The 27,067-nt window shown below is 42.2% G+C and overlaps 1 protein-coding gene across 3 annotated transcripts; it reads right to left on the bottom strand.

The window, feature by feature from the left end:
- Positions 1-406: 406 nt before the first annotated feature.
- On the bottom strand, positions 407-26,192 carry arid3a (AT-rich interactive domain 3A). 3 transcript variants are annotated; one of them, XM_083911546.1, is made up of 8 exons: positions 25,849-26,192; positions 25,461-25,743; positions 6,373-6,445; positions 4,218-4,401; positions 3,636-3,931; positions 3,010-3,291; positions 2,011-2,100; positions 407-1,860 (listed from the first exon to the last, which is right to left on the bottom strand). In XM_083911546.1, exons 1-8 carry the CDS (start codon positions 26,187-26,189, stop codon positions 1,703-1,705), a joined length of 1,707 nt encoding a protein of 568 aa, XP_083767672.1. In that variant the 5' UTR covers positions 26,190-26,192; the 3' UTR covers positions 407-1,702. The 3 variants fall into 3 exon arrangements, with proteins under 3 accessions (XP_083767672.1, XP_083767673.1, XP_083767674.1); XM_083911547.1 differs by having other exon boundaries at positions 3,687-3,931; XM_083911548.1 differs by having other exon boundaries at positions 3,010-3,288; positions 3,687-3,931.
- Positions 26,193-27,067: the final 875 nt, after the last annotated feature.

The raw sequence follows: 27,067 nt of genomic DNA, 5'->3' as shown, positions 1-27,067 counted from the left end.
AACAACTAAAACAGTCAAGAGGATCACAAGACATTCTCAGTTACATCCTTGACGGCCTGTTTCAAGGAGACCCGGTCCTTGTAACAGCACAGGATAAGAAGCACTTGGATCAGAAGAAGCACTAAGTCATGCAAAACACAAAGCTGCAACAAAAAATAAATGCATCTGTAATTTATAATACAAAAAACAACAACAAGACATCAGATATGAGCTGAAATAACTGTCAAGTTTCTTCTGAAGCTAAGATAGCATCTCCTGACACCTGATTGTCCACGTGAGTGTCTCCACAATGACGAGGATTTAGTGGATACACGACTCCTGTGGAGTTAAGACAGGAAATCACAGTTTTCCTGCCTCACTCCTGATCGCTGAAGGGCTTTATCTACAAATACAGGCATGCATCTGACCTTAAGACAATCACTCCACTAGAAGGCCAAGTTATAAAATAAAAAAAAAAGATAAAAATGTTGAGAAGCATTGCTGTACAAAGCGATGAGCAGATGGACACCTGAGAACAATCGAAAACGTGTATTATTCACATACGATCTGAACCCCGAACAGAAGCAGTCGGTGTGAACACCGCTGAGGCTCAGAAAGTCCAGCGTGTTGAGGTGCAGCGTGGGGGAAAAAAACCTCAAGAAAGGCTTTAGTTCATTTTTCCACCTGCACGAATGACCTTACTCTTACAAAACAGCCATTTTGAACACTAAGTTTGACAAACTACCTGCGAGATTGGCACAGATATACATTGAACTGACCGTATGTCAACAAGCAGGTGAGGATTTTTAGATCAAAATTAGCCAGCTGTCTCAGGAAGAAGAACCACGACAACTATTTGAATTTGTCAGCTCCGAAGCATTCTGGATAATTAGCTACCAAGACTCTGGTAGCAATTAATAAATGGAGCAAACGTGTCCATAACATTCTCGAGATCCAGTTGTTTTACATTTGTATTCACTGGAGAATCTGTGACGTTGATATGACGTGTGTCTCGGTACACAACAGGAGTGCAGACCCGCAGCGGACTCTTCCAAATAAATCCAAAATGGCTGCCATGTAAATAAGGTTTTACACAAAATGAGGTCACAACGGTACATTGTTATATGCCCTGACAAAACAACATATACCTTTAAAGCTTTTCTGATTAAAAATAGAGGATATTCATAATTTGTTTTTGATAGAATTCTAAATATATAATTTTTTTTCCCGCAGTGAGAGGATTGTTAAAGATTTAAATGATAAAACACAGTAAAGAGAATAACAATAATGACAATGAAAAGTTGAAATAAAAGGAAAAAAAAGTCTCTCCCCTACAGGTAAAACATTTCTGTAAATCAGTAGCTGTGTTTGTGTGTGTAAACAGTTATTACCTTCTCTTTTGTTCTCCAATAATCTGTACATTTATGCAGAAATAAATAATTCACAGGGTGTGCAAACATTGTTTAGCATATACTGGCTCTCAGTTGAGATGTTTTTTCTTTTTTTTTTCCGAAATCATTTTGGCTATGAAGAACAAAAGAGGTGAGTTGGTGAGATACAACCTGAGATAGTGTACTTCAAGTGATCCGAGCTTCAGTTTGTGTCTTTCTGTACATTTTATGGTTCTATCTTTTTGGCATAGATTATGTAGAAAATGAGGTTGATTTTTGGCTTTACTTAGCGTGGTAATAAAAAAAATAAAAGGGGAAAGGCTGGGAGTTTGTTAAGACAACGGGTTGCTGGAGGTTGAGGTAGGTGTGTTCTGCTGCTGCTGCTGCTGCTGCTGTGGAGCAACACGACTGCTGACCGTCTTGTTGGAGACAGACGATCCAGGTGGACCGGACAAAGCCGACCCTGCTGCTGCTTGAGCAAAAAGAACGCCTGGACAGGAAAAAGACACAAAATTGAAGGTTAGAATACAAACTGCGCCTGTTAAATTTCATCTCCGTTTCAAAATAAGTGCACATTTACCGAGATATACCGAAGGAGGTGATCAGGAAGTGACCTGTGCCACAAGACAGTGATACTCACCGGTGTACACCACTCCGTTGAGCTCCACTGACATGCTAATGCTACTTGTGCCGTTAGTGGTGAGGTTCAGGGCCGAGTCCTGCCGGCTGTCTACAAAGAAGACAAACCATAAAAGTAGAGCTCTGTTAACAAAACTGTAGTTTTATTCAATATAAAGACTATAAGATGTTCAAAGTCGACTTCTCCCTTGACTACAATATTTAACTGCAAACTACTCATCTGTAAACCAAGAACACAATACTCTCCCGCAGAACAAACAACTTGGTGAATTTTCAAGAACAATTCAACATTTCTCTGAAGTCACCTGTGTTATCAGTACTAAGAAACAGTTTGCATGTTCAATCAGATAGACAGCAACTGAGACAAACGCTGCTATAAGATCAAAGTGTCTGCTGGCAGAGGGGAATCCCCTCTCAGACGAACATTCACATGTGCTTTATGTGTGTGTGTGTGAATGCTGTTACTATAAGCTAAAGAGGTCAACATATAGGCCTGCAGAGGGTTACTTCCTCAGTGTTGGGTGCTGTGGTTCTTGATAAGATGACGATAATTTCTTGAGATACTAACTGCCAGGAAGAGGGTGGGAACTCCAGCTTGTGTCAGTTCTAGGGTAAAACAGTGAAAAAAGGAAAATCCACCACGGTGCCCACAGCAGAAGTGATGTGGTCATATTGTTAAGCAGTTTTTCCATTATAGATTTGTATTGCTTTTTCTTCTGAAGTAGATCTTTCTGGAAGATCATCCTTTGTACTAATGCATGATTGTAATTATACTAATGCATTAATGTTTTATTGACAGGCTGACGATGAGATCTCCTTTTATCAAAACAACAGTCATATATCATAGATTTGACTGTTTATTTTCACATCAGTGTGGTGGCAAAAATCAACCTTCTTCTGTCTGAGAAACCTCATTAAAGTGTGAGACTCACACGTCTGAGTTGTTGTTTTTGTTCTACTCACATCAGCTGTATCAGAAACTCTGCTGTGTGTTCAGTACCTTGGTTATTGATGCGGATGTTCATGGGTATCTGAGCGGTCATGGCCAGAAGGTTGTGTTGCAGCGCTCTCTGCAGCAGTCGGTGGTGTTCCTCGGCCGGCAGCGCCATCTTCTTCTCTGGTGGCTCGCCGGCCTCCAGTTTGTCCCTCAGTTGCTCCAAAGCTGCCATCTGAGCTGCCTGAGCTGCTGCTACCTGCACAGCAGCCACTGTGTGACCTGCGAGTGCCCCCACTGGCAGACGAGCCACACCGAACCCTGGATGTGGGTGGCCTCCCTCCTCTTCTGGTCGGATGCCACAGAGGGAGAGAGAACAGGCAATGTGACTCAAACACAACTGAATATGATGTGTTATCTAAGTTATTCAAGATATAAATGACGTTACGGCCTAACCGCACTGACAGAAAAATAGCAGGTCTGAGACACTGAGTTACTACTGACTAAGATTACAGCAGAATTGATACTGCTGACTAAGATGTTTTACAGTAGAATTAATTAATTAACAGAAAAGATGAAGAAATACTACTCACTACATCTGAATTCTGGTAGTAAATATACGGCTTTGAAACTCAAGGTGTGATAATGTCCTAACTGCAGAGATCAGATAGACTCGGATGACTCAAAATTACCTCTTTTATGCTTCCAAGTCTTCAAAAATTGACTCCAGGAGTCAATCTCACCTTTCTTGATCTTATGCACGGGTGTCAGCGAGGCCCCGTTGGTGCCTGTCAGGCCCACACTGGCTGAGGGGAGCTTCGGCGAGGAGAGCATGGTCGGCGTCCCGTTGGGCGAGTAGGTGAAGAGGGAGCTGCCGAAGCTCTGTCGTCGGCCCTCCCGCCGATTACTGTCGATGGCTGCCTGGAGCTCGTTGGGGTTGCTCAGACCCCTCTTATCACATTCGTATGGGTACAGGTACTTCATGTATCTGACAGGAACACAAAGTATTGTTTGTTTTTTACTAAAAGCCTCTTAATGTTGGAATGTCCTGAGCTTCACCCTACTGCTGAAATCATGGGTATGGAAGTTGTGATAGAAACTCAAATCAGTTGTGTAATTGATCTTTATTCTGAGCACCAAAACAGTCACACAAACTGTCCAATAAATAACTGTAACTGAGTAACATTTCAGCAGCAATTCAGACCAAAAGAAAACAACAGGAGGTGTGATCACACTTTGTGTGTGTGTGTGTGTGTGTGTGTGTGTGTACTGACTGTGTGCGGAGGGTGAAGGCTGCACTGGTGATTGAGGTAGGCAGGTTGAGTCCCTTGGTGATCTCCCGCCACAGTTTTTTGTTGATGACCTCCACCAGGCCGCCCTTCTCCGTCACAAGCCTGTAGAGCATGTACAGATCCAGGACCTGCTTGGCCATGATGGGAATACGATTCACTGGGGTTCCTGTAGTAACACACAGGCAGAGGGGAAAGGTCAACACAGAGATAAAAAAAAACAAAAAACAAAAACACACTCATTGCTAGGGATGGGCAGATTTTATTGATACCTATGTCATTATCAAGTATCGATTCCCTTATTGATTCCTGATCAATTTTCTGTGTGGAAAAATTTGGTTTCCCAGCATCAACGCAACTGTTTTATTGTCTCTGAGTCTGAATTGCTGTAGATGAACTGAGAGAATGTTTGTACAGCTTTCATTTTTAATTTAGGTTTTCAGGTTTTTCAAATAAAAAGTCCTGACGGCTCGTTTAAAGGCACAGTTTCAGAATACGGGCTGTGTGCATTTGTCTGTGGATTGAGCGTTTTGATACTTTCACAGCATTTACAGCACCTTGACCTGCTTTACCTTCCATGAAGACATGGACATCTCACCTTTGGTAATATGAGACCTTAAAGGTGTTCCTGCTGACTTATAAAATTGTAAATGGGCACGCCCCTTCCTCCCTGTCTGATCTCCTTAAACCATATACTCCATCAGGGTTAGGTTCCCTTCGCTCAGAGAATACAGGACTCCCGTCCCAGAATTCAAAAGGTCACAGGGCCTTTTGCCCATCATGCCCCCTTCCACTGGAATAATCTCCCTCTGGACATCAGATGGTCTGTTTCTGTTCAGGTCCTTTAAAACCAGACTCAAAACTCATCATCTTGCCTTAACTTTCAATTAGTTGCATATTCTTTCATTATCCTGCTGGCAGGTCGGTCTCAGTCTCATTTAAGCCTAGAGGTTATACTCCTGCCGATGAGAATAATATTAACTCTTTGCAAGACACTCTCTCAGTCTTGCTCTTCTCTCTGTAGGAGCTCCGTCCTCCAGGAGATTCAGCCTCTAATCTTCTCTCTCTGTTTTATTCTCCTATCTGATGGATCAAGAAGCTGCTTTACGTCCTCCTGGTTCTGTTTTTTTTATAGATGTTCACTGTAATTCCATGTATCATTTTGTCTTATGGCTCGTCTATATTTATATTAGTCTATTTTGTACACAAAGCATCTATTGCATTTCTGTCCGTCCTAGGAGAGGGATCCCACCTCAACCCTGGGTTACATGTTAACGGCACGACCTACAGATGGCGCTCTCACATTCTCAGAGCGGACTCGGCTGAGCCGCCCATTTGCCGTTGGCTCTGACACTGTAAACATTTAGTACTGATTTTTTCAGTTGTGAGCACATGTCTGATGTCTCTCGTGTCTGTTGTCGGCTCGCTGATCTGATTAAATCAGCCATCAATCAACTTGTCAAATTAACAAGGCTGCTTGGTATCATGAGAGAAGGAGGATCTGAAATGAGCCTTTGAGCATTTGTGCGCGCAATACATGCAAATACAATATTGCATCAGTTTCCTACATATGACGATGAGTTGTCCGGATGAAGAGAAATGGGATTTTTTGGCTCAGTTTGCAGTTTTGAAGATCCTGCATGGTGGCTGAGTCAGATTGTGTGTGTGTGTGTGTTTTTAGAATTGTATGCAGGACCGTGTGGACGAGCAGCAGTTTGGGAAGGTAAACCAATCCATTCCCAGGCATTGACACGATGTGTCCCTTCTAGTTATAGCCTGGGAACGACGAAGGGCTGCGCAACCATAAAGCAATCATCTCCGAAATGAATAAAGACCCCACCCATGTGAGTGAAAGATGAGTAGATGGTGCTGTGTCATATGTCAGAGAGAGAGAGAGGAAGGGAGGGGCCAGCCACCTATATATTCAACTATTAGGAGTCTCTGACACACACACACACACACACACACACACACACACACACACACACACACACACACACACACACACACACACACACACACACACACACACACACACACACACACACACACACACACACACACACACACACACACACACACACACACACACACACACACACACACACACACACACACACCTACACACCTACACACCTACCTCTTTTTTGCATGAAGCTGAAGAGGTCATCCAGAAACTCTTTCCTCTTTGGGTCTCTGTCCAGTTCATACAGCTGTGGAGAGGAAGAGGAGAGGAGAGAGACAGATGAAGCAACAACGTCTGATTTGATATCAAATGCAACACGTTTGAGATCCAAAAAGGAGAAGACAGGGGCGTTCTGCTGCCACAAAAGAAATCTGAGCCCGTCAGGATGTGGCGAACAGCAGCTGACAGAAAATGCCCTTCACTGTTACAGATCACTTTTTAAGATCTGTCACGAGAAACCAATCAGTTGCCCTCTGATCATAAGGAGATGACAGAGAGAGTGAAACTTGCTGCGGGGCCAGTCCGGCTTGATGAGAACCTGCTGTAGGTCCAGCTGCTAGCGGGGCCCCGGGCCTCTGGAAAAGTTCTGGGAGAAAGTTAGCAGTAAAAGTGGGGCGCCAACTCTGGGGAGTACAGTGGGGCCATTGAAGTTTTCCAGCCTAGCTTGGCAGCGTGATAGTGAAATATCTCGTCGGAGGGTCTTTCTATTTATTTGTCACAGACTCGATGCTAACAGTCAATCTCTCATACAGTTAGGGGAGACCGGCTTCATTATTGTACCGAGGCGTGAACAGTTAGACTGCATCAGTGATGGAGAATCTGTGTGAGGTCATGGAGTTTCATAATCTGTTATTGACATTGAGAGGATGTGAAACACAGGATTGTTACTAGACAGACAACAGCATAAAGCGAACAGGCAAAGCCACAACTAACGTTATACACTCCAGTTAAGAGAATTTCATATCACAGAAAATCATTAACCTCACAGCGCGTCACTTACACAACCATCACATACTCCAGCAAAAGAAATCCATAGTTCGACAGAAAATTAATCAGCAACTATTTCTATTATTGATTAAAGTGATGGTTCAGATTTCTTTGAAGTGGGGCTGTTTAAGTTCATGTACAGTAGGTGGAACATTTGTTTTGTTTGTTGGTTTTGTTTGTTGCTAACCCTTTTCAAACACCACTAACAACAACAATCAAACCCCACTAACAAGAACAATCAAAAAAATGATTGTTTTTGTCAATAGAGTCTGGTGGCTTCATTGGGAGTATAGAATGGCTATTTTTTATGTGCCAGTCTCTAAATATTGGGAGGATTTGCTGCGGATCTTTTGTGATATTGAATTGAATATTTTTGTATTTTCGACTGTTAATCAGACAAAACAAGAAACTTGAAGATGTGGGCTCCTTTCTGACCAACAATCCAAAACCCACAAGTTTACAATCATATAAAACGAGAAAAGCAGAACATATCCACACTGGAGAATCTGCCTGTCAATCAGCTAAATGAGTGATTGGCTTTAACTGCAACTCTATATTTAGACATTTTCAATCATCATCATGCCACATGTATTGGCTGCATCACTGATTAAAAATTTAACGAGTCTGTGCTCAATTTGACTCAAATGTACTACTGAGACTGAGATTTTTTTGCGGATCACTAGCAGCTGTTCTGCCACCACATCAGCAAGTGACGGTGAATAAAACAACAAACTGCAGTTGGTTAATCAAAGATTTTTGTGTTTGAAAAATGAAAATGAAAGGCTTGTCAAGCTCAAGTCTGGTATGATTGTTGACCGTAGTGGCCTCTTACCATGACCAGTCTGCCCCTCATTGCAGCATTCAGCCCTCATTAGTGACACCAAACTGCCATGAGACCTTATATTCTAGGGGTAGAGGGAGCAGAGGGGTGGGGACTGAAGAGGCCTGCTGGAGGCAAAGGGGGAGTTTTAATTACAGGATGCATGCATTTCGTGAAGTGCCGCACCATAAATCTTGGAAATTATCCCCTCACCGCCCATCCCCCCAAGTTGCTTTATTTGCCTTCCCTCCGACCCCTCTCTTTCTGTCCTGATCACACAAACAAATATTTCCCTAGTGGCGTAGTGGAAGCGCTATCACGTGGAAACAAGGGGCTAACGCCCAGATCCTAGTCGCTCCAGATCTGGTAACATGGCATTAAAAAGGTTTCTGAACCACCAAAATACAGTTTAACCACTTTTTCTAGTATGTCAGGAGCAACCAGTGCAAGCAACACAACACAGCACTAAATCAATTATTAAAGCAGGATATTTCCACGCAATGTTTCTTCAATCACAGCAATTTAAACATGTGCAACTGCAGAGTAACAGTGTTGACATGGCAGTGTGTAACTTCCCTGTTTCCCTGCCAAATGTAGGGGCTGTCAGTCCGCAGTGAAGTGTGAACACGCTCACAGTATCAGTCTTACTGATGCATATCCAGTTTCAAGTCTCATTCAGTGTTTGCTGTTAACACCGACATGGACACGATATCCTGCTTTGTATTAATGAACTTGTGACTAAAATCTAAATCCTCGCATCAGTTACCTTCTGATTCTGTCTGCCGCCAAGTTTCTAAGATTGAATTTTACTTTTGTAGGTCCATCTGCAAAAACTGGGATAATATTCAAGATACAGAGATGCTATTTCCTAGTGATATGCATCTCACATGATCGGCATATGGAAGTGTTTTTGTCCAGGTTTCTAATAGCTATAAGACTTTAGCCTATAACATCACCTGACATATTACTAGAATCATTTATGACATTTACATGAACTGCAGTATTCTTTAATTAATCCAATTAAGACATGAGATAGGAAATTGCCCTTTAAATATTATTTACTAGTTACCTTACCTAATTTACGTCCTATTTACAACTTTATCAAATCATTAATGTATCGCAATTTTCAAACATAACCGCAATCAAACTGCTAAATGACGCATGGTCTGCAATCTAAATCTGCTGCTGTAACAATAGACCCTTTCTCTCACACACACGCACACACACCAAACCTTAAACTATCTAAACATGAACCGACGGGGCTGTATCTGAGAACGCAAGGATCCCATCCAGTTGGACTGGGCATCAAACAGAGTTTACCCTTCCAGCTGACAAGTACAAAGACCGGGTGTGAACACAGTCCCTCATTCTCCGGTGTATCCACAGAGTTGGGTGACGTTTACATATAGTAATGCGGCGGCAAACAAACCTCTGATGGCTAAGAAAAAGGGTGATTAACACAAAGTCGCCAATGAAAATGGTTTGGGATCTTCTGTCAGTAAGGACCAAGACCAAAATCATCAGAAAAAATTAATTTGGTTGTTTATGACCAAATTAGAAGCCGGCTCAATTGGCGCGGTGCAAACCACGTAATGTCCTCCCTCCTACACCCTCTACCCAGCGCCTTTTGCCGCCTAAACCAAGCGTCCTTTTCCATTTAGAACACATCTGACACGGGGAAGGAGGTGGCGTGCTGCATGAAAGAGAAACTCTGGACCTGATTCTCCGGACATTGTCTGGGGTTCATATGTGAAACAGCTCAGAACAGCTTGAAGTGAAGTCATAAATCATGTTATAGTTGGGTGTGGAGTTAAATATTGGAAGTAAACCGATGCTATAACATGCTTTAGATGCTTAGCCATGTGGTGGAACCAGTTTCATCCAAATATTGTTTAATTTAGAATATCTAATAGCTTATAATATATATAATAATAATAATAATATATAATAGCTTAATTTACATCTTGATCAAACACCATGATGTCAAAGAACAGGTGGAAAGCAACAGGAGTAAAAATCAAAAGAAAAAGCACAAAACAAGGTTTGTCCAGTGGCTGCTAATGACCTCATCACTCTTCATATTCACTTTAAAAGATGACAACCTGCGGCTCGGACAGAAGCTGGTAATGGACAATGGATTTACCACTCGTATTGACTCGTATTGTGATGAAATTAAATATCGGGGTATCTTGATTGCGGTTTTAGGTTTTACAGCACACTAAAGTGCAATCCGGATCCTGTCGAACCAGCATGACCACTGCCACCCCTCATTATGTTTCCTCAATTTCTTTTAGTCTTCTCTGTTTTTACTTTCTTTCTTCTAGACTCTTCTTTTTTTCATCTCATTTGTTTACTCTCATTTGTCTCTTCTCTCTCTCAGCTCCCTATGTACATTATCACTCTCCTGTCCACACACACCCACACTGACTTTATCATGCCGTGGTGGGTGTGGATGTTCTATGCCTATATAGGTTTTCATGGCTATAGTGTGTTCCCGGGGGCACGGTCCCTCCAGGATTAAACCGTTGTAATTCAGATAAACGAGAGGAAACAAGAGTTACGTATGTAACTATGGTTCTATGGATTCTGCCAGAGGCAGTGCTTAACATTGGATGTTATCCATCTCGGGTATGCACAGGTCGAGTATGTAATGTCAACAAAGTCACATGTGACCCGGCCCCGTCTCCATGAGCATCAAAGATATCCCTACTGGTCTCACCAAGATTCAGAGTGATCGACAACTCTGGCGACTACCCAGAATTCAGAGCCATGGTTACATGCCTAACTCTCATTCTATTTAATTTCTCTGCCACAGGCAGCGTTTAACACTGGATGACTATTACCAACATGGTGACAAAGAACCCAGTACCGACCTTACCGGGAACGGCCTAAGGCTTCCTGAAAAACAGCTGCTACCACTGCGTGAGGAGCAGCAATACTGATCCTGTAAAAACGGGCCAATGTGAACGATCAAGCCCAGGTGGCCGCAGCACAAACCTCATAGAGACCCCCACCCGTACAGCTTTCAGCATTCACACCCAACTAGATAAATGACTAGAAACTGGGCCAACTGGTAACGCAGGGTGCCAGTTAACAACCCTTCACCGAATCCCCTACAAAAAAAAAGTCCATTAAAAACAGCAGGGCTGAATATAAGACTTCAAATTTCCTGATCGTTTAATATGCTGCACAGTGACTTTACAAAACTCTTTCCACACTTTAAACCACTATTGAAGCCACGATCAATATTGTACAAGCTTATAATTAGTATCAAAGAATAAGAAGAATGTTCTGGTGGTGACAAATGGTGACAGTGGAAGGTGAACCAAATGCTGTCTGGTTAGCTGCTGAAGCGACAAGAGTGTCAGACTTCACAGACCCATTTAAACAAGTGTTTAGTGTTCGACCGCTGTCTGATAGTTTCCCGCCCGGGCTGTGCATGTAAGTCAGCAACAGCCCATCTGCAGATAACTTATACATAGGCCAAAAATCCAGTGGATGCAAATAATCACTAACTAACCACAAGTGTCACATAGCACATAATAGTGGCTTTGCAACTGAAACCAAAACTGAGAGGTGACCGGGGTATCATCTGCATGCTTCTTTACATCTGCCAATCACCTTAAGGTCTCACACACACACACACACACACACACACACACACACACACACACACACACACACACACACACACACACACACACACACACACACACACACACACACACACACACACACACACACACACACACACACACACACACACACACACACACACACACACACACACACACACACACACACACACACACACACACACACACACACACACACACACACACACACACACACACACACACACACACACACACACACACTTTCTTTCTCTCTGGGCAAAAGTTTAATAAATTATGACTGAAACCCAGCTTTTACTTTTTGTGTACAAGGATTTGAGGACCTAAATGTTTGACCGAAATCCTGTTGCTGTGAAGGTAATTTTTCAGGTAGAACTGGCTTCTCAGAGGACATGTGATGTCTGAACAGCATGCTGATGCACATGCATGCAGTGGGTTAGAAGTTCCTCTTCACACAGACTAATCAAGTAGATTTAAAGGCTGCAATCAACAATTTAAATGTTAACCTTAAAAAAATGGAGTGAATTTTCCCAGAACAAAAGAGAAAACCCTAACACTAAATACTATACTGTGTGTACTGGCTTTTTTTTAAGTTGCAGCAATATCAGCTCGATATCATGATATCATATCAGTTTTTTAATTAATTTCTTTGAATCCGTTTCTTACACAGCAGTTGCCTGTGCAGCAGAGATTATGTAAGGGTCCTGCTCTTTTATTCTATTTACAGCTGACTGGTGTGTTATTTCAGGTAGCTACAGAAAAGATGCAAGTTGAGTCCTATACTGTGATTATAACAGTTTTATACACTAACTTCTAGAGCTACAGAGTGATAAATGTGAGGTGGGATTTGTCCCTTGCATACCATGTTTGCAACATTTCCTGTGGTTGTTCACAGCCGAAACCAGGTTTACGCTGAGACTAAATCCCCTTCAACCCAATCCTGGAGGACCAGTTTCACAGCTTCATATTAATCCCTGAGTGGTTTCTTCTCATGCAACAGATTAGTATGAACTTGTTTTCTACACGTCATCTTGCCTGATTTGAACAGAAGAAAAATGCTGCTGTTATATCAAATCGGGGGATGGGAATGTATGGCTTCAAGAGTGACGGGTTGAGGGGGGTCTTGATACTGATCATGAACACATGATCAGCCATATTCAAACACAACATTGTCCCAGGCAAAATCCCTTTTATGAGTGTCACCAATGAACCAAAGCAAACACGGCCACAGCATCGAGTCACTACTCCCACAAAGAAAACATAAGGTCACAGCATGTGCTTTAATCCCACGATGCAACACAAGAGATGGCAAAACTCTCTGGAAGGACACTGGGAGGAGGATATTTTCTGTGAAAAAAGCTAATAAAGAGCAGAGATCTCATGTTTGTGAAACGGGTTCATCAGCTTTTGGCCCAAGTTTGGCCTGAGTAAAAACACAGTTTCCTCTGTGAACAGAAGGAATTTCAGTGAGAGGGCTTAGCCCATAATTAAATTTTACTGCAATGAAGGCAAAACTCTTACTACTGAAGCTTTATTTGATTACCTTCATCACAGTAAGGTCACATACAGAACAGGCAGCTCACAGTCAAGGGCTCTGCTGAATTTCGCCACTATTTTAGGCACTAAACACCATAGTCACATTTCATTTTTCCATCAAAAGATGCTGGTCGTCAGAGTCATCAGACACAGTAAAGCCCAGTTTACAAAACACACAACATGATGTACTGCAGTACAGGAGAGAAGCAGAGAGCTTCCATATTTGTTCTTTTATGGATCATTATATTGGGATTGGACTGTTGTTCGGCTGATAAACAGAGCCAGCATCTGGCCGCAACAGTAGATATTAAAAAACGCTCCAACTGACTTATTGCTGCTTGACAGCTAAATAAAAGAAGACTGATTCTTTAAGTGACAAGTCCATGTTCTTGTTTTTCTTTCTCGTTGTTGCTCCCAGTACTTCTTTGAGCCTTTTGCTGGACACTTTCCAGAGTTCACATGCTATTCAAACAATGTGAGCAGAGCTGTAACTGCTGTATCTCCTCGCTTTGATTGTACACAGAATGATTTTGGATTTCTTATCTGCGCCTTTTCTTTGTCAAGTCATGCTGGCTATCACTGCTCATCTCTCGGTAATGAGTGTTAAAACGTAGAAAGCATCAGCACCTTAGAATCAAACAGTGTTAACTCGGACTTAAAAAGTGTTTCCCAAACATTTTCCAGTCCTGTACCCCTTCAGACATTCGACCTCCAGACCCTTGACTCTCGTTGAGGTGAAACCTTGAATCACACTCTGCAGTTAGGGGTACTTGAACCATTATGACTGTATTTTGAATAACCTACCTGTAGCTATTTCTTAGCTACTATTTCACTGAACATTAGAGTGAAAATGTGATTTTTGTTTTTGGCAATGCTACAGGGCATTAATACTATTTAAGATTGCATCTCTTTATATAGGTCAGTTTGAAAATGTTTTCAAACTAAAACGGAATGAACAGTGTTTTCAAATGTAGCAAAAGTTATGCATTTTCATTTTAAAACACACAGGTGTGAATTTTCTGGGACATTTAGCTCTCCATTGGCCATATGGGGGAAATCTATTGTAGATATACATAAAGAAAGATATGTTCATGACAATAGATAACGGGCTTGAATATAATGCAGCCACAAGACAAACAAGTAAGCCAACACACACACACACACACACACACACACACACACACACACACACACACACACACACACACACACACACACACACACACACACACACACACACACACACACACACACACACACACACACACACACACACACACACACACACACACACACACACACACACACACACACACACACACACACACACACACACACACACACACACACACACACACACAAAACCTGCTCAGCTTGGCTGCCAGCTTACATTTAACAGTGTCAAAAGGATCAGTACGCTGAACAGTTCAAATATAGTGGAAATTAGCCACCACTCTTTACTTTGCAGTATGCAAATTAAATTGCTTCCCTGTCCTTCTAATGTTCATCTGGAAAACAACTTAATCCAGTCAGTCAACAGAGCTGACAGCAATGTGACAGAAACTGCGCTGACATGTTTCTGACATCTATAATGAATTCATCTTTGTGTCCTCTGCTCTCCGCCCAGCCCTTCCCCTTCCACCTCCCCATCCCCCCACGTGCACACAATTAACAGCAACAATAGAGCTGTCCAATTGCAGCAGCACTGAGCAGTATTTATTGACAGGCAGGATCAAACACATCATAATCCTAGCTGACCGGATGACCTCGTAAAATCAACTCCATTGACCAAGGATGAGGAGCCAACAGCCTGCTGTGACAAACAACATCGTAGTGACTGACTGTATCTGACTTCACCTTATCTGCAACAGTCACTTTTACCCTGAAAACTAAAAGACTGAGAATGAATAAAACCACATATCTTAATGTGGCAACTGTGGCACAAAACACAATATGTCTGATCTGCAAGATTAACTCTCTCCTGGTTTGTTGATGAAGTTTCACAGTTCGGTTTCCACCCTAGTTTGAGTGAAGACATATCATGCTGTAAACGGCTAATCTGCTAACGTTTCCCTTTTATTTCCAGGCACTACAATTCTCCTGATGCCATAAAGCACTTCTTGAAATTCAATAATGTGCCAGAAATTCAATAATCTTTGAGGACATGGTTTCTTTACGGTGTGAGAAGTTGTAAGTGAGGCATCAGAGCGTCTGCAGGGCTTTACCAAAGGATTTTGATACCGGGCTTCTGTTGGATGTAATTGGATATACAGTATTCCCTGCTGACACGAGAAAAAGGTGAAAACCAGTTGACGAAGACAGGACATGAAACCAGAATGAGCACTATCCCACGCTAACATGCTGTGCTCCATTCCTGCATGCTACCGTCAGCTGCCATGGCATGTAGATTTGGATAAGAATCAGAAATAGCAGCCAGCTTTCCCAGGACCCTTGAGAGTTTGATGTATGTAGCTGTGAGCAATCTGCTCCTACCGCAATGCTAATGAGTAGTATCATGATGATGGATGCCCAAACTGGGCAGGGCAAAGGAGGGGAAGTGGGTGTAACAGCAATTTAATAGTATGAACCAGCATGTTGAAAGAGAGAAACCATATAACTGATACCGCACTCATAAGTTATTTTGGTTATATACCTCACAAATATCTTCACGTGTCTGTAGATGAGCCTTCCCCTCAGAATGGCAGAAAATCTTAACCTAGATAATCATCTAATGAGCGTATGCGTGAAAGATGAAGGTATTTATTCAGCGCCAGTGCAGATGCAGTGATAGTGTTTGAGTCTGAAAGCAGAAAGATGGAGACAGAGATAGAAGGGCAGGGTTCAGAGCAAGGTCTTTCACAGCGTTCGTATACAAACAGGATGAAGACAAAGAGATATTTAATCTGGCCCGAGAAGGTTGAAAAGAGGGAGAGCTTTAGCATCATTATTGGCACAGCAGTAACCCGAAAATGGTCTTTCGTTTGGTTAAGGGAGTAATCAGATAATTGAAGGTCACCCTGTTTACATGAGCGGTGGAGAATGGGAAAATGACAGGAGTAACGCGACCTCTGGTACAGTAGGTGGCGCTCCGGCTTTTTGGCCTTTTCTTCCAGTTCACCTTTGTCAAAAATACAACAACTTGTGGAGAGAATTACAACAGAAATGTGTCTTCTTGCTTCCTGGTTCATTCTATTTTTGGGTCAAAAGCCACTGCCGCGGAGTGGGGAGAGGCAGTTATAACCGACAATGCGCAGACGGGTAACCCGATCATGACTCAGGAACACCGTTTAGATGCACGAATAGTCGGGATACTTAAGTAGTTATCTACGTCTGTTAATCAGGGTAGGAAAACTCTGATTCATTTGTAAAATATCTTGCTGATGTGATCAAAACGTAAGTATCGGGTAGAACCCAGGGTGATGCCAACGTAACGATGCCAACGTAGATGCTTGTAAACGTCCTCTTTGTATAAAAGCAGGGAAAAAATGTTTCTTCCTCTAAACCTTTAACTGCCGTTGTATCTCAGTCTTTTCACCTGCCTTGGTTGGGACATTATTACATCTCTTGACCACTACCAACTGTCAATCAGCAAAATAGTGTGAAAAAAGAACTGTGTATCATAATCAAACGCATGCATAAGCGTCCTCATGTGGTAAAAGAACAAAAATATGTAGCAAACAAAATTGTCTTGACACTTTTTGCCATGTTTACTCCACTTGACTCACTGTATCTCTGTCTCTTTAAGATAGCGGATATTTTGACTCGTTACGTCAATAAGATCTAAAGAGAAAATCTAAATGGAATGCAGATGTTATCAATGTAATTAGTTGTGCCTTGGGCATTCTTGCTATGACATGTCGAAATATCTGCAGTGGAAAAGGTCTATTATCGGTTCGTTTGCATCTGTAGTGTGAACAGAACCATCATACAGACAAGAGCATGGTAGCTACACCAATGTTACAGGAGTCAAATGTGTTTGTGGACCAAAGCACTTGTAGGGTCTTTTATGAAACAATGTCGGCGTATTGTGCCCTGCTCTGCATAATCTTTGAACTATTGACCACACAGACAGAATTCAGACCTTGAGAACGTGCAGCAAAGTATCTCCATCTGCGTTTGACCTATTTCTCAATTGATTATTTCACGGCTGAAAGCTTTTGACACATGCTACCTTTTCAAATGCATGTAAAAAGGACCAACAGCACACACGCACTGCTTTTGTTCAAATGAATACCGTCCACTGGGCCGTAGTATGAAAAGATGTCACTTAAGTGTTTTGTTTGTTGACAACTCCAACCATTCAGTGCACATCTATTTCTTAGATTATGGTGAGACACAAGGCTACAAGTGCATGGTTCTTTATGCAGGAACAAAAAGGGGAAATAAAGAGATGAACCAGCACTCACATATGTCCTTTAGAAAGGAAGAAGAAAAATAAGATTCACCGACAAAAGTGGCAAAGCGTGAGTGTCCCTGGCTCAAAATAATCATTTCCTCATCCTATATGAACAGGAAAAAGCTTTAGTATAATCCAGAGGTGTGCCAAAATAAAATCTATACAACCTCACACAACAGCTAAAGGGAAAGACAGGGCGAAGGAGCTAGCCTCAGCCTTTATGCAATCTTTGTTTACATTCCTGTTCCAACCCCCCTTTCCTCCTCCATATTGAGCTCCTGCCAATTTCCAGAATCCCCATGGCTGTACAGTTTCTGACATCAGCTCCGTGCTGCACGCTGCACGTTGGACACGATTATGATGCTCCGCAGAGTTTCACAGTCAAAACGAGCGTGTACTACACGCTCTACTTGGCAGTGGTTCAAACGCCAAATGGCTGATTTTTTTTTTTCCTGCTCCCTCAGTCACACCTTCTCTTTCCCTTCCCGTGCTGTTCCTCCTCCTCTCAACAGGAAGACTTTCAGGGGTCTTCCCATGGTGCCTCAACCTTTGTTTTTGGCCTTTTGTTCTCATGACATGAGAACATTAACATTAATCTCTTGTTTTCACTTTGTTTAACGCAGATCGCTGCACACAGAGGTTTCTCCAGGCAAAACATAACAAATTAAATGAAAACTCCCCCCTGTGCAGATTAATTCTACCCCTGCAGACTCAGTACTCAGCACAAATAATGAGTTGAATCCAATGGATCGGTGAAAAACACAGGAGTGTGTAAATTGTTGCTTGAGTAATTACCAAGCTGTGTGAAGACATAGTTTTATATTTCTTAACTCATTCTTAACTTTGTTAACTCATAAAGGGCCAGTGGATTTGAGGATGGGGGACAACAAGCTGTTAATTAAATGGAATGCAATTTATTCAATGCATGATTTTGTCAAACAATGTAAAACAGTAATGAGGGATATTTAGAAAGTTCATATATTTTATTCTGGAATTCAAAGCAGATTTTTAGTGTTTTTTTTCTACAGCTGTGAAAATGCACACAGGTTCATATAAAATACAAAAACAACACGGCCCCTCCTATTCATACAACCCCAAGGCAGTTCAAAAGGCCTGGATGAAACTATAGAGGAATATAAACCCAACGAGCACTTATCAGACAGCTGTATCAGCAGAAACCTGACGGGCAATCCCAATAAGTGTCGCTCCCAACTGGCTCTCATTCAAGCTGCACTTCCTGTAGTCGCTAACAGCACCCTCCCCCACTCCCAATGAGTGTGTGTGTGTGTGTGTGTGTGTGTGTAAGCAATTTAATGTTTAATGCCAACTCCCCTCCACTCACCCTGATCATGGTGAGTGCCATGAATTTTTAAAGACATCCCTACTTTACTGTCCATCTGGGCTCCATCTGCCCAGCTGCTGGTGTTTAAGGCAGACAGAGACACAGGAGAGGAGACTTCAAAGGCTCTGCGTGGCCTTTGGACGAATTCTGGCCTGAGGAGGATATTGTTTATAAAATGGGGCGGGGGAGTGCAGCAGTTATATGAATGCATGCGACGGTATTGACTACACATTCATGAAACCAGGTTGTAAATGTACATCCACAAAGGTTTTCGGGCTAAAGACCACAACGTTCCTAGAAAACAGTTCAGCTAATTGACCAACTTTAACACTAAAATATAAATTGTCATGACTTTTCTCATTACTTCATTTCTCACATAATGTTAGGAGTTCCAGCAGCTAACCGACACGTTTATCTAGATAGCTCTAAGCTAACTAATGGAACGAGTTTAACAAGGAAGGTTAGGCTTAACTAACAGAGTTCAATAAAACTCCCCTCGCCACTCCCTTTCCAAGCATGCAGTAGAACATACGATGGCCTTTTGGTAACGTAAAAATGCAAAAATGTCCATCCTGGGCTGCTGTATAAACATGTCAGAGCAACATGGCGGGCTTGCTGTTAAAGGAACTGCTCCCTATATAGATATAAGGGGCTCATTATAACAAAAACACAACAATTCTTAGTTTCAGGTGATTATACACTAATGAAAACACAGCATAATTAGTATTATATCCCATTTCTGCCAAGAGATCCCCCAAAATCCTACGCACCAGTCCTTTAAAGTAAGCACCATGGTACACAACGGTGAAGAGATATGGGCATCACTGAAGTATTACTGCGACTATACACACAATGGTTACAAACAAAATAAAAGTTTTTACCAAAATGTATTGTGGGGACATTCGCTCTCAAAATAAAATCTCTGTTTTCATGGAAATACTTGGATATTTCTGTTGAGTAAGCCAGCCAACTCGAGCTAATGTTAGCTTTCTTCAGATCATTGGGTTTCCCAAACTAAAAAAATACCAAAAAACTGCCTTGCAAGCTCAAATTTTTTGTAACTAAGTTATCTGCTTATTTGTTTTCCATGGAGAGATTTAGCTACTACGTCCGCAAACTTCACATGAAGGCTATTTTTGTGAGGTGCAGTGTCACCAACTCGCCGGCACAGCTGATGTGATCCAAACATTTCCAACAACAGTAAACTCCACAGCGCTTTAAAAATAAGACTAACTCAATTAATCAGATGAATCACTTTAAATAAACACGCTGGAGAGCTTCTGCAAATACAGTAGTTAAGTTATAGTTCCTGTGTGTTCCTCATTCCTCTGTGGTTCTTGATTTATTTCATTTTCCCTCCTGATTTTATTTGAAGTAGTGAGTACAGGGGGCTGTAATATATATTTTCTACATATATTTTTCTACATACTGGGGGAAATATATCTAGCACTGCTGGTTATTATATTTTTTTAAACATTTAAATACAAAATTATCCGTCTCTTTTCTTGTATGCCAACAAAATGGAAGTCAACGGGTTTGAGGTGATAAAAAAAACAACAACATTCCTTTATTAATCTGCGTAATCCAAGAGATTTCATTGTAACTTTCTACTGAAGAAACTTTTGAAACTACAGTATCCACAGGGTTAGACATCACATTACAAAAAAGTATTGCAAGACACCGTATAAATTATATATCAATCATATCTAGTCCTTCTGGTTAGTATTACATACATATATGATTATGAATTGAAAACCAGGAGTGTATTATTTTTAAACTCCAAATCACCATGGTCTACTTATATCAGCACTAGATCTATTCAACATTCAAATATAAACTGAGTGATTAAATACATGCAGCCAAACCTTTCCTTTGATTGGCGGCTAATTGGAACAGATGCATGCAAGCCTGTTGGCTGTATGACAGCCCATGTACCATCGACTTTAAAATGAGTGTAAACATTTCTTGGAAATTAAAAGTGCAATGCAAAGAGACATATTGATATGGATGTTTAAAGGGGCAGATGTATGGGAGGAGCTAAAGGGTTGCAGTGGTAATACTGAAATAACTCAGCTGAAATGGCAACCAGCAACGCAAATCAGTTTCAATTTCAAAATAATCAGACGATGCTGGCATAATTTGATATCTGCATGAATTCTTGTCCTTTATTTATTTCTGCCGCACCCCGTCACAGCCACTTATGACACCCCTCAAAAAAGTGCCTTGAATATTTGGATTGATCCACTTAAAAACCACAGCGTAATCAAACATCCGAACAGACAGCGCCTCTTGGCTTGATTTAGTCTGACCTTTCAGCTGAGAGTTGGGAGAGAGGAAGGTGTCCGGCTGATCCACCAGGAATGCAGGTCGGGCCTTAGCTGATATGTCTTAGCCACACACACACATAACGCCTGTGGGCAAACCTCACCTAAAAATGGAGTTTGTGTGCACGCTTCATCACCTACATGGCACCTTGACTCTAGATATGTGTGAAAAACTGATATTCAAGGACTTTAAATTAACCTATTTAGTGAAATGTTGCTAGATTACAACTCATATTTCCACTAACCGTTAGAACTTTCTGTTAAATTTTATAATCAACATTTTCCCACTCACATTAAATCCCCTGTCACTTGAGGGGTATCGCTTTTGGATTTCCTCTCTTAAGTTTTCCTCAATTCTACTTAAGTTTCTTACGTCCTTAAGCTTTTTTTTAATGGAGAGGTTTACTTTGGACTGGGCCATGCACCACTGCTGTTGTGATGCCCATAGAGACACTGTTCGTGATATTGGGACTTTAAAAATGACGTGGCTTTAAGCGTAACAGAGAAAAGGAAAACGACCTCTCTCTGTTTGGAAGAGCTCCAACTGCTGCTGACTGATAGAGGCACGCAGGGTTTCTGCTGAGGATATGGGGTTCCCAGTGGCCACATTATCACCCTCCCTCAGGCACATTCCGACAGCCTCCACCCACCTGCCCAAAATAAACTGTACAGCCTTAACCCTTTCCTCCCCGCTCAATGTGCCCTCCAAAACACTCAACCTACACATAATTTTGCTCCAGAACACAGGAAAGTAAGTGCAAGTCAAAGGTCTTCACAATGCTGGATATCATGACTTTCTCTCATGGTTCTTTGAAAACAGTCTCTGCCATATTGTCTTACAATATGCACATTGATTGTATATTTAAATTAAAAAAACAATACTGACTCACCTCACCCAAAGCCAGATGTATCCCATGCCCAAACCACACACAGCGTATCCAGTTATTAAGGGGCGCTGCTTTTACAATATTTGATTTGATTTATTTTCAGTAGTAGTCACAGACTTTAATGATAAAAATGGATTTCATAGGTCGGATGGTAATCTGCTTTTGCAAATCTTCCTCTTTTGCAGCGGCTGGATACTCAACATTAATGTATAAAATTAAAGTAGGTAGCAGGACATTTTGTTGCAGGAGGGCCTCGAGCAGTGTTTTTCAAGCGTAGTGTCAGTCACTTGATTAGTACAGAGCCTTTGGCTAACTTAGAGAGAAATGTTGCAGATTTAAATCCAGCTCTGTGTCATGGCAGTGCGGCAATGTGTACATGACATGTTCTGTGTCATCCGCCAGATTTCTGTGGATCGCCAAGGCTACACTACACTGCTATGCTCTACTGCTACACAATGTTGCTACGCAATGCTGCTATGCTGCTGCAGTACACTGTTACACTACACTGCTACGCTACGATGCTACGCTACACTGCTACACTATGTTGCTACGCAATGCTGCTACGCTATGCTGCTGCAGTACACTGTTACACTACACTGCTACGCTACGATGCTACGCTACACTGCTACGCTCCACTGGTACGCTACACTGCTAAGCTACACTGCTACCCTCTGCTGCTACGCTACGTTGCAATGCTACATTACCATCCTACACTGCATATCCCTTTTAGGCAAGTCTGTTTCAGCATATGAGAGTTGGGTATTGCAGTGAACTGCAGTAGATATGTGTGTGTGTGGTCGTGTGACGGGGGCTTTCAGGTGAAGCCTTCCTAGCCTTGATAGATAATTGTCCCTCTCCTGACTACATTTGCATTGAAAATGCAATACATCACTGGTCTGTACATTTAACTGTCTCCGTTTCACGTGACGAGGAGAAACCACAGATGGCGGTTTCAGATAGGAAAAGAAGAAGCAGAAGGAAAATGGCACTCACTAAATATACATTAAGGCTGAAATCACTGAGTTTGATTAACACAGGGTTAGAACTATCAGTGGACAGACTATCATCGTCATAACAGGTCGGTCATTTTTGCTTTTCACAGCACATTTACAGAGCCTTATAATCACAGGCTAAAGCTGCAATTATTACTAATCACCATAATCATCCATGAGTCCTGTGTGAATAACGTCCAACACTAAAATCCTGGATTTTCAACATTCTAAACTATCATCAGTGAGGAGGTTGAGAGGCACGACTCCCTGCAAACATATGTGACTGCTATTGCTGAATTCCCTATATCATGTTAAAATGCAGAAGGTTTTATATGACAGATCTTCCCCTCTGCTCTGTCCACTTATAGCAGGAGGAGTTTAACATTGTGTAGGCGTTACATAGGCTTTAATCAACATTAGCTTGGGTAACACTATCTTAACAGCCAATATACTGGCTGTCTTGATTATATAACTGTCAGTGACACTGACATGTCACGATAAAAATGTTCTGTGTTTCCTACCTGACATATTCAAACCACAGTTGAGAGTATTCAAGTCATTCACACAAGGCTTTACAGAGGGAGTGGTGGACTATTTAGAGAATCAGAGAGTAGGTTTTAGAGGAGTTATATTCCATACACTCTGTAATTACAAGAAATAGGCCTTAAATTACAGAATATATGGTTAGGTTTAAAAATCAAGCACATGGTCGGGTTGTTTACCTCTAACATACTGAAGGCTTCAACATAAAAATCTTCTAACAATTCCCAAACCAGTTTTCTCCTCTAAAAAGAGTTTAGTAATCTCTGTTGGATAAAAGAAAAGCTGCTGCTCATACTGTCAAACACGTTTTTTTATGGTGAAGTGTTGCTACAGGCCATGAGTGTGTTTGGATTTCAACAGTGGCTTCCATTATGTCATATAAGCTGCCTTTGCATAAAATGGTGGCTTGGTAATATACCACATTTTTAATCCCAGTAAAGCAGCCTGAGCTTTTACACAAAAGCAAGAGAAAAAGTTTAAAGGGTCTCACTGATTATGATGCTAATTATTATACAGTTTTCACAGCTTTTTAAGAGTGAAATTCAAGCACTTTCAAGGTGCCTAAACCACAAATCCCCTGACTCTCAAAGCCTTTATCATCACATCTGGAAATTCTGTCATTTCAGACATTAAAAGACGTTTGGTTTACACAAGTGTAGATTTTAGATGTTGTAGACGTTAAAAAAAATCATTGTATATTTAAATTCAAGCATTCCTAACCTCAAAAATAAAATTGTTAATTTGAAGTATTTTCCAAACTTCCAAGACGTCGTATGAATCCTGTTACTATCTCTTAAACAGAAATAACTGTAAGAAAAGGTCATTCTTCTTGTCAAAGGCTGGTAAGAAGAAAAGTTTACTGTTATGATCCAATTTCCCCAAAACAGATCTCATTGCAGATCTTCATACTGTACTAATCTAATATTTTAGAAATATCCGTGGACACTGAGATAATGCAAAGAAATTAAGTAATAAACATAAAAGTAAAAGTTTTTTTTAAATCATTAGTAGTGGACAGTGAGTGGAATTGACATGGTTCCCCCGTCTCTCAATCTTTTTTATCAGCAGCAGTCCTCCATCTAAACGTAGCTGTTGAAAGACTTAAATCTCTTCATGTAAACAGCCTGTCTTATTCCACTGGGGCCTCCCTCATAATATCCAGCCCACTAGCATGTTTACAGTAAACGCCAGCATAGTAAAGCTGTTAAAATGCACCCTAGCCCCCTCCCCCCTCTCCGTCTCTTGCTGTCCTCGGCTTCTCCGCCTCAGCTAGTGGTCCCATTTATTTCACTCTTAGGCCACAGCAGTTAGTAAATGTCAAGTCTTACCAGGTACTAAGCCGCTCTGCCAGAAAAACTGATTGTTTAAGACCTGAACAGATGTAACCTGCCAGAACATCAGGTGGCAAAGACAAACTTAAAAGCCTCAGCTTAGGGTTTATCAACATTTGGCTGGTGGCTGGTGTTAATTTCCCACCCTGGTCAGATTACTTCAGCTGGGAAAGTGACATGATGTGAGGAGTGCGAAGGCCAGATGTGGCTCACTGGTCAACAACCAACATTTTTACTTTTACATTTTTAGATTTATGTATCCTCGGTGTGCTACAGCAGCAGGCTTGAGCTGATATGGCTCTGCACAGTGTCAACATGACAATAAGAGTCAAAGCTGCAGACTTTAACATGCCTGATACTCCAGTAGCAACATTCGTATACAGTAATTGTACAATAAAATGAGGGCAACAGAAGAACACCCCGAGCAGAAGAGCAGCAGGTATATGAAGAAATACGAAGATGTCCTAACCTGTCTGAACTGCTCCTCGTATGTCCACTCTCCATGGTCCTGCCCACTCAGATGGCCGTGCATGGCGTGGGGAGGCAGGATGGCTACGCGGGGCTCCTGGTCGATACTGGGGCGGGCCTTCAGCAGCTGGGAGTGGGGGTGGAGTTGACGGTGGGGCAGCAGGAGGATGCCCTTCCCGGGGGCCACTGCCTCGTGGCCCGTGGGCAGACCCTCCTCTGCCAGGTCGTCGTCAAAGTCTTCTTCCATCTCGCCTTCAAAGTCTTCCTCGTCCCATTTCCGTTTGCTGTGTGTATTAAAAACAGAATACAGTGTAAAAAAATGCACCAATAAAAAGCACCAATGGCACAGATTTGATGTTTATTTATGTCAACATAAATCCACGACTCACATTTGCTCCTCCTCATCTGAACCCATCATGTCCTTGTAATGCTCCTCCCCGTCTTCATTGTCATCGTCGTCAACGTCGTCCTCGCCGCCGCTGCTGCGATCTGACATGGGGCTGTCCGACACTCTCTGCAGTCCAGCCGCAGCGGCACGCATGGCTGCCAGCGCAGCCATCTGGGCCTGCTCTGCTTCAGGGGCCGGGCTTCCCATCGGCTCGTCCCCTACACCGACAATTGTGCGGACCTGAGTGTGTTGGGCGGCAGCTTGCTGCTGTAACTGCTGCTCCATAAGCAGCTTGGCCCTCTGCTGCCTGTGCAGGTTCTCCATGACAGCCTGCAGCTTCATCTCTGGGGAAAGCGGCACAGCGTTCAGCTGCCTTCCTTCCCCTCCCTCCTCCACTGAAGGAGCACCAATCCGGGGCCAGACGGGGGATGATGGTCGATTCTTCTGCCCAGGAAGAGCGAATGCCAACCGTGTTGGTTTTGAAGCAGCTAGCTGCTGGCTTGAGGTTTAGAAGTTATGGTTATGAAGTGGAGGATGAGGGGGTCGGTCAGAGCTCTGAGAAGGGTCAGCTGCAGCTCTGGAGAGAGAGAGGCCTCTTTCTAGTCTCAATGGTTTTTCATGCAGTTGGGGGGAAACCAAAGCCGGCAGCAGGGCTGAGTCGCACAGAGTGCAAAGAGGCACAAGTAGCTGAAGCAAAGGTAGGAGGACAAGAGTGTGCTGAGAGACTACAAAGACCTGAGGGAGAGAAAGAATAACAGTGTCAGGCTGATACTTCCCCACTGTCTGTTAACATCACTACCTTCAGTTGAAGGGCAACCGCTGTTAGTTAGTGGCAGCACCAAAACTGTAACAACTTTCCCCAAAGCATCAGATATGTCTCTATTTTTGAAGGATACAAAACTACCGTCTTATTTTATGTGTGTTGTAATTTAGATAAACAATGTTAATGGAATATTTAGCAAGAAAAAGTCCAACATATTATTTGAGGAACTCGATCAATCACTTTTAGATTCATGACCATCAAGAGACTGACTGAAGTTTTGTAAAACTTTCGTGAGTTGCAGAAGAACAGAAAAGTACACATATGTCAACAGTGGCTCCCTGTCAACTCACATCACGACCTGAGAAAATGTGAAAAGAGAATACCCAATTTCAATTTCAAATTCCCACAAAAATGCTCATTTCATCTGGAAATCCATGTGAAGCATAACCACGCGGCC

Source organism: Echiichthys vipera, assembly GCF_963691815.1.
Source record: "Echiichthys vipera genome assembly, chromosome: 3".
Taxonomy (NCBI): Eukaryota; Metazoa; Chordata; class Actinopteri; order Perciformes; family Trachinidae; genus Echiichthys; species Echiichthys vipera.
Note: the sequence above shows the minus strand (reverse complement) of the source record. Positions and strands in the feature narration are given on the sequence as shown.

Coding starts and splice junctions, on each gene's coding strand:
- arid3a (XM_083911546.1), bottom strand. CDS start 26,189: ATGAAGCTGCAGGCTGTCATGGAGAACCTGCACAGGCAGCAGAGGGCC. Junction 3,932..4,217: donor GCCTTCACCCTCCGCACACA/GTCAGTACACAC, acceptor TGTTCCTGTCAG/ATACATGAAGTACCTGTACC. Junction 2,101..3,009: donor CATCCGCATCAATAACCAAG/GTACTGAACACA, acceptor TCTTCTTTGTAG/ACAGCCGGCAGGACTCGGCC.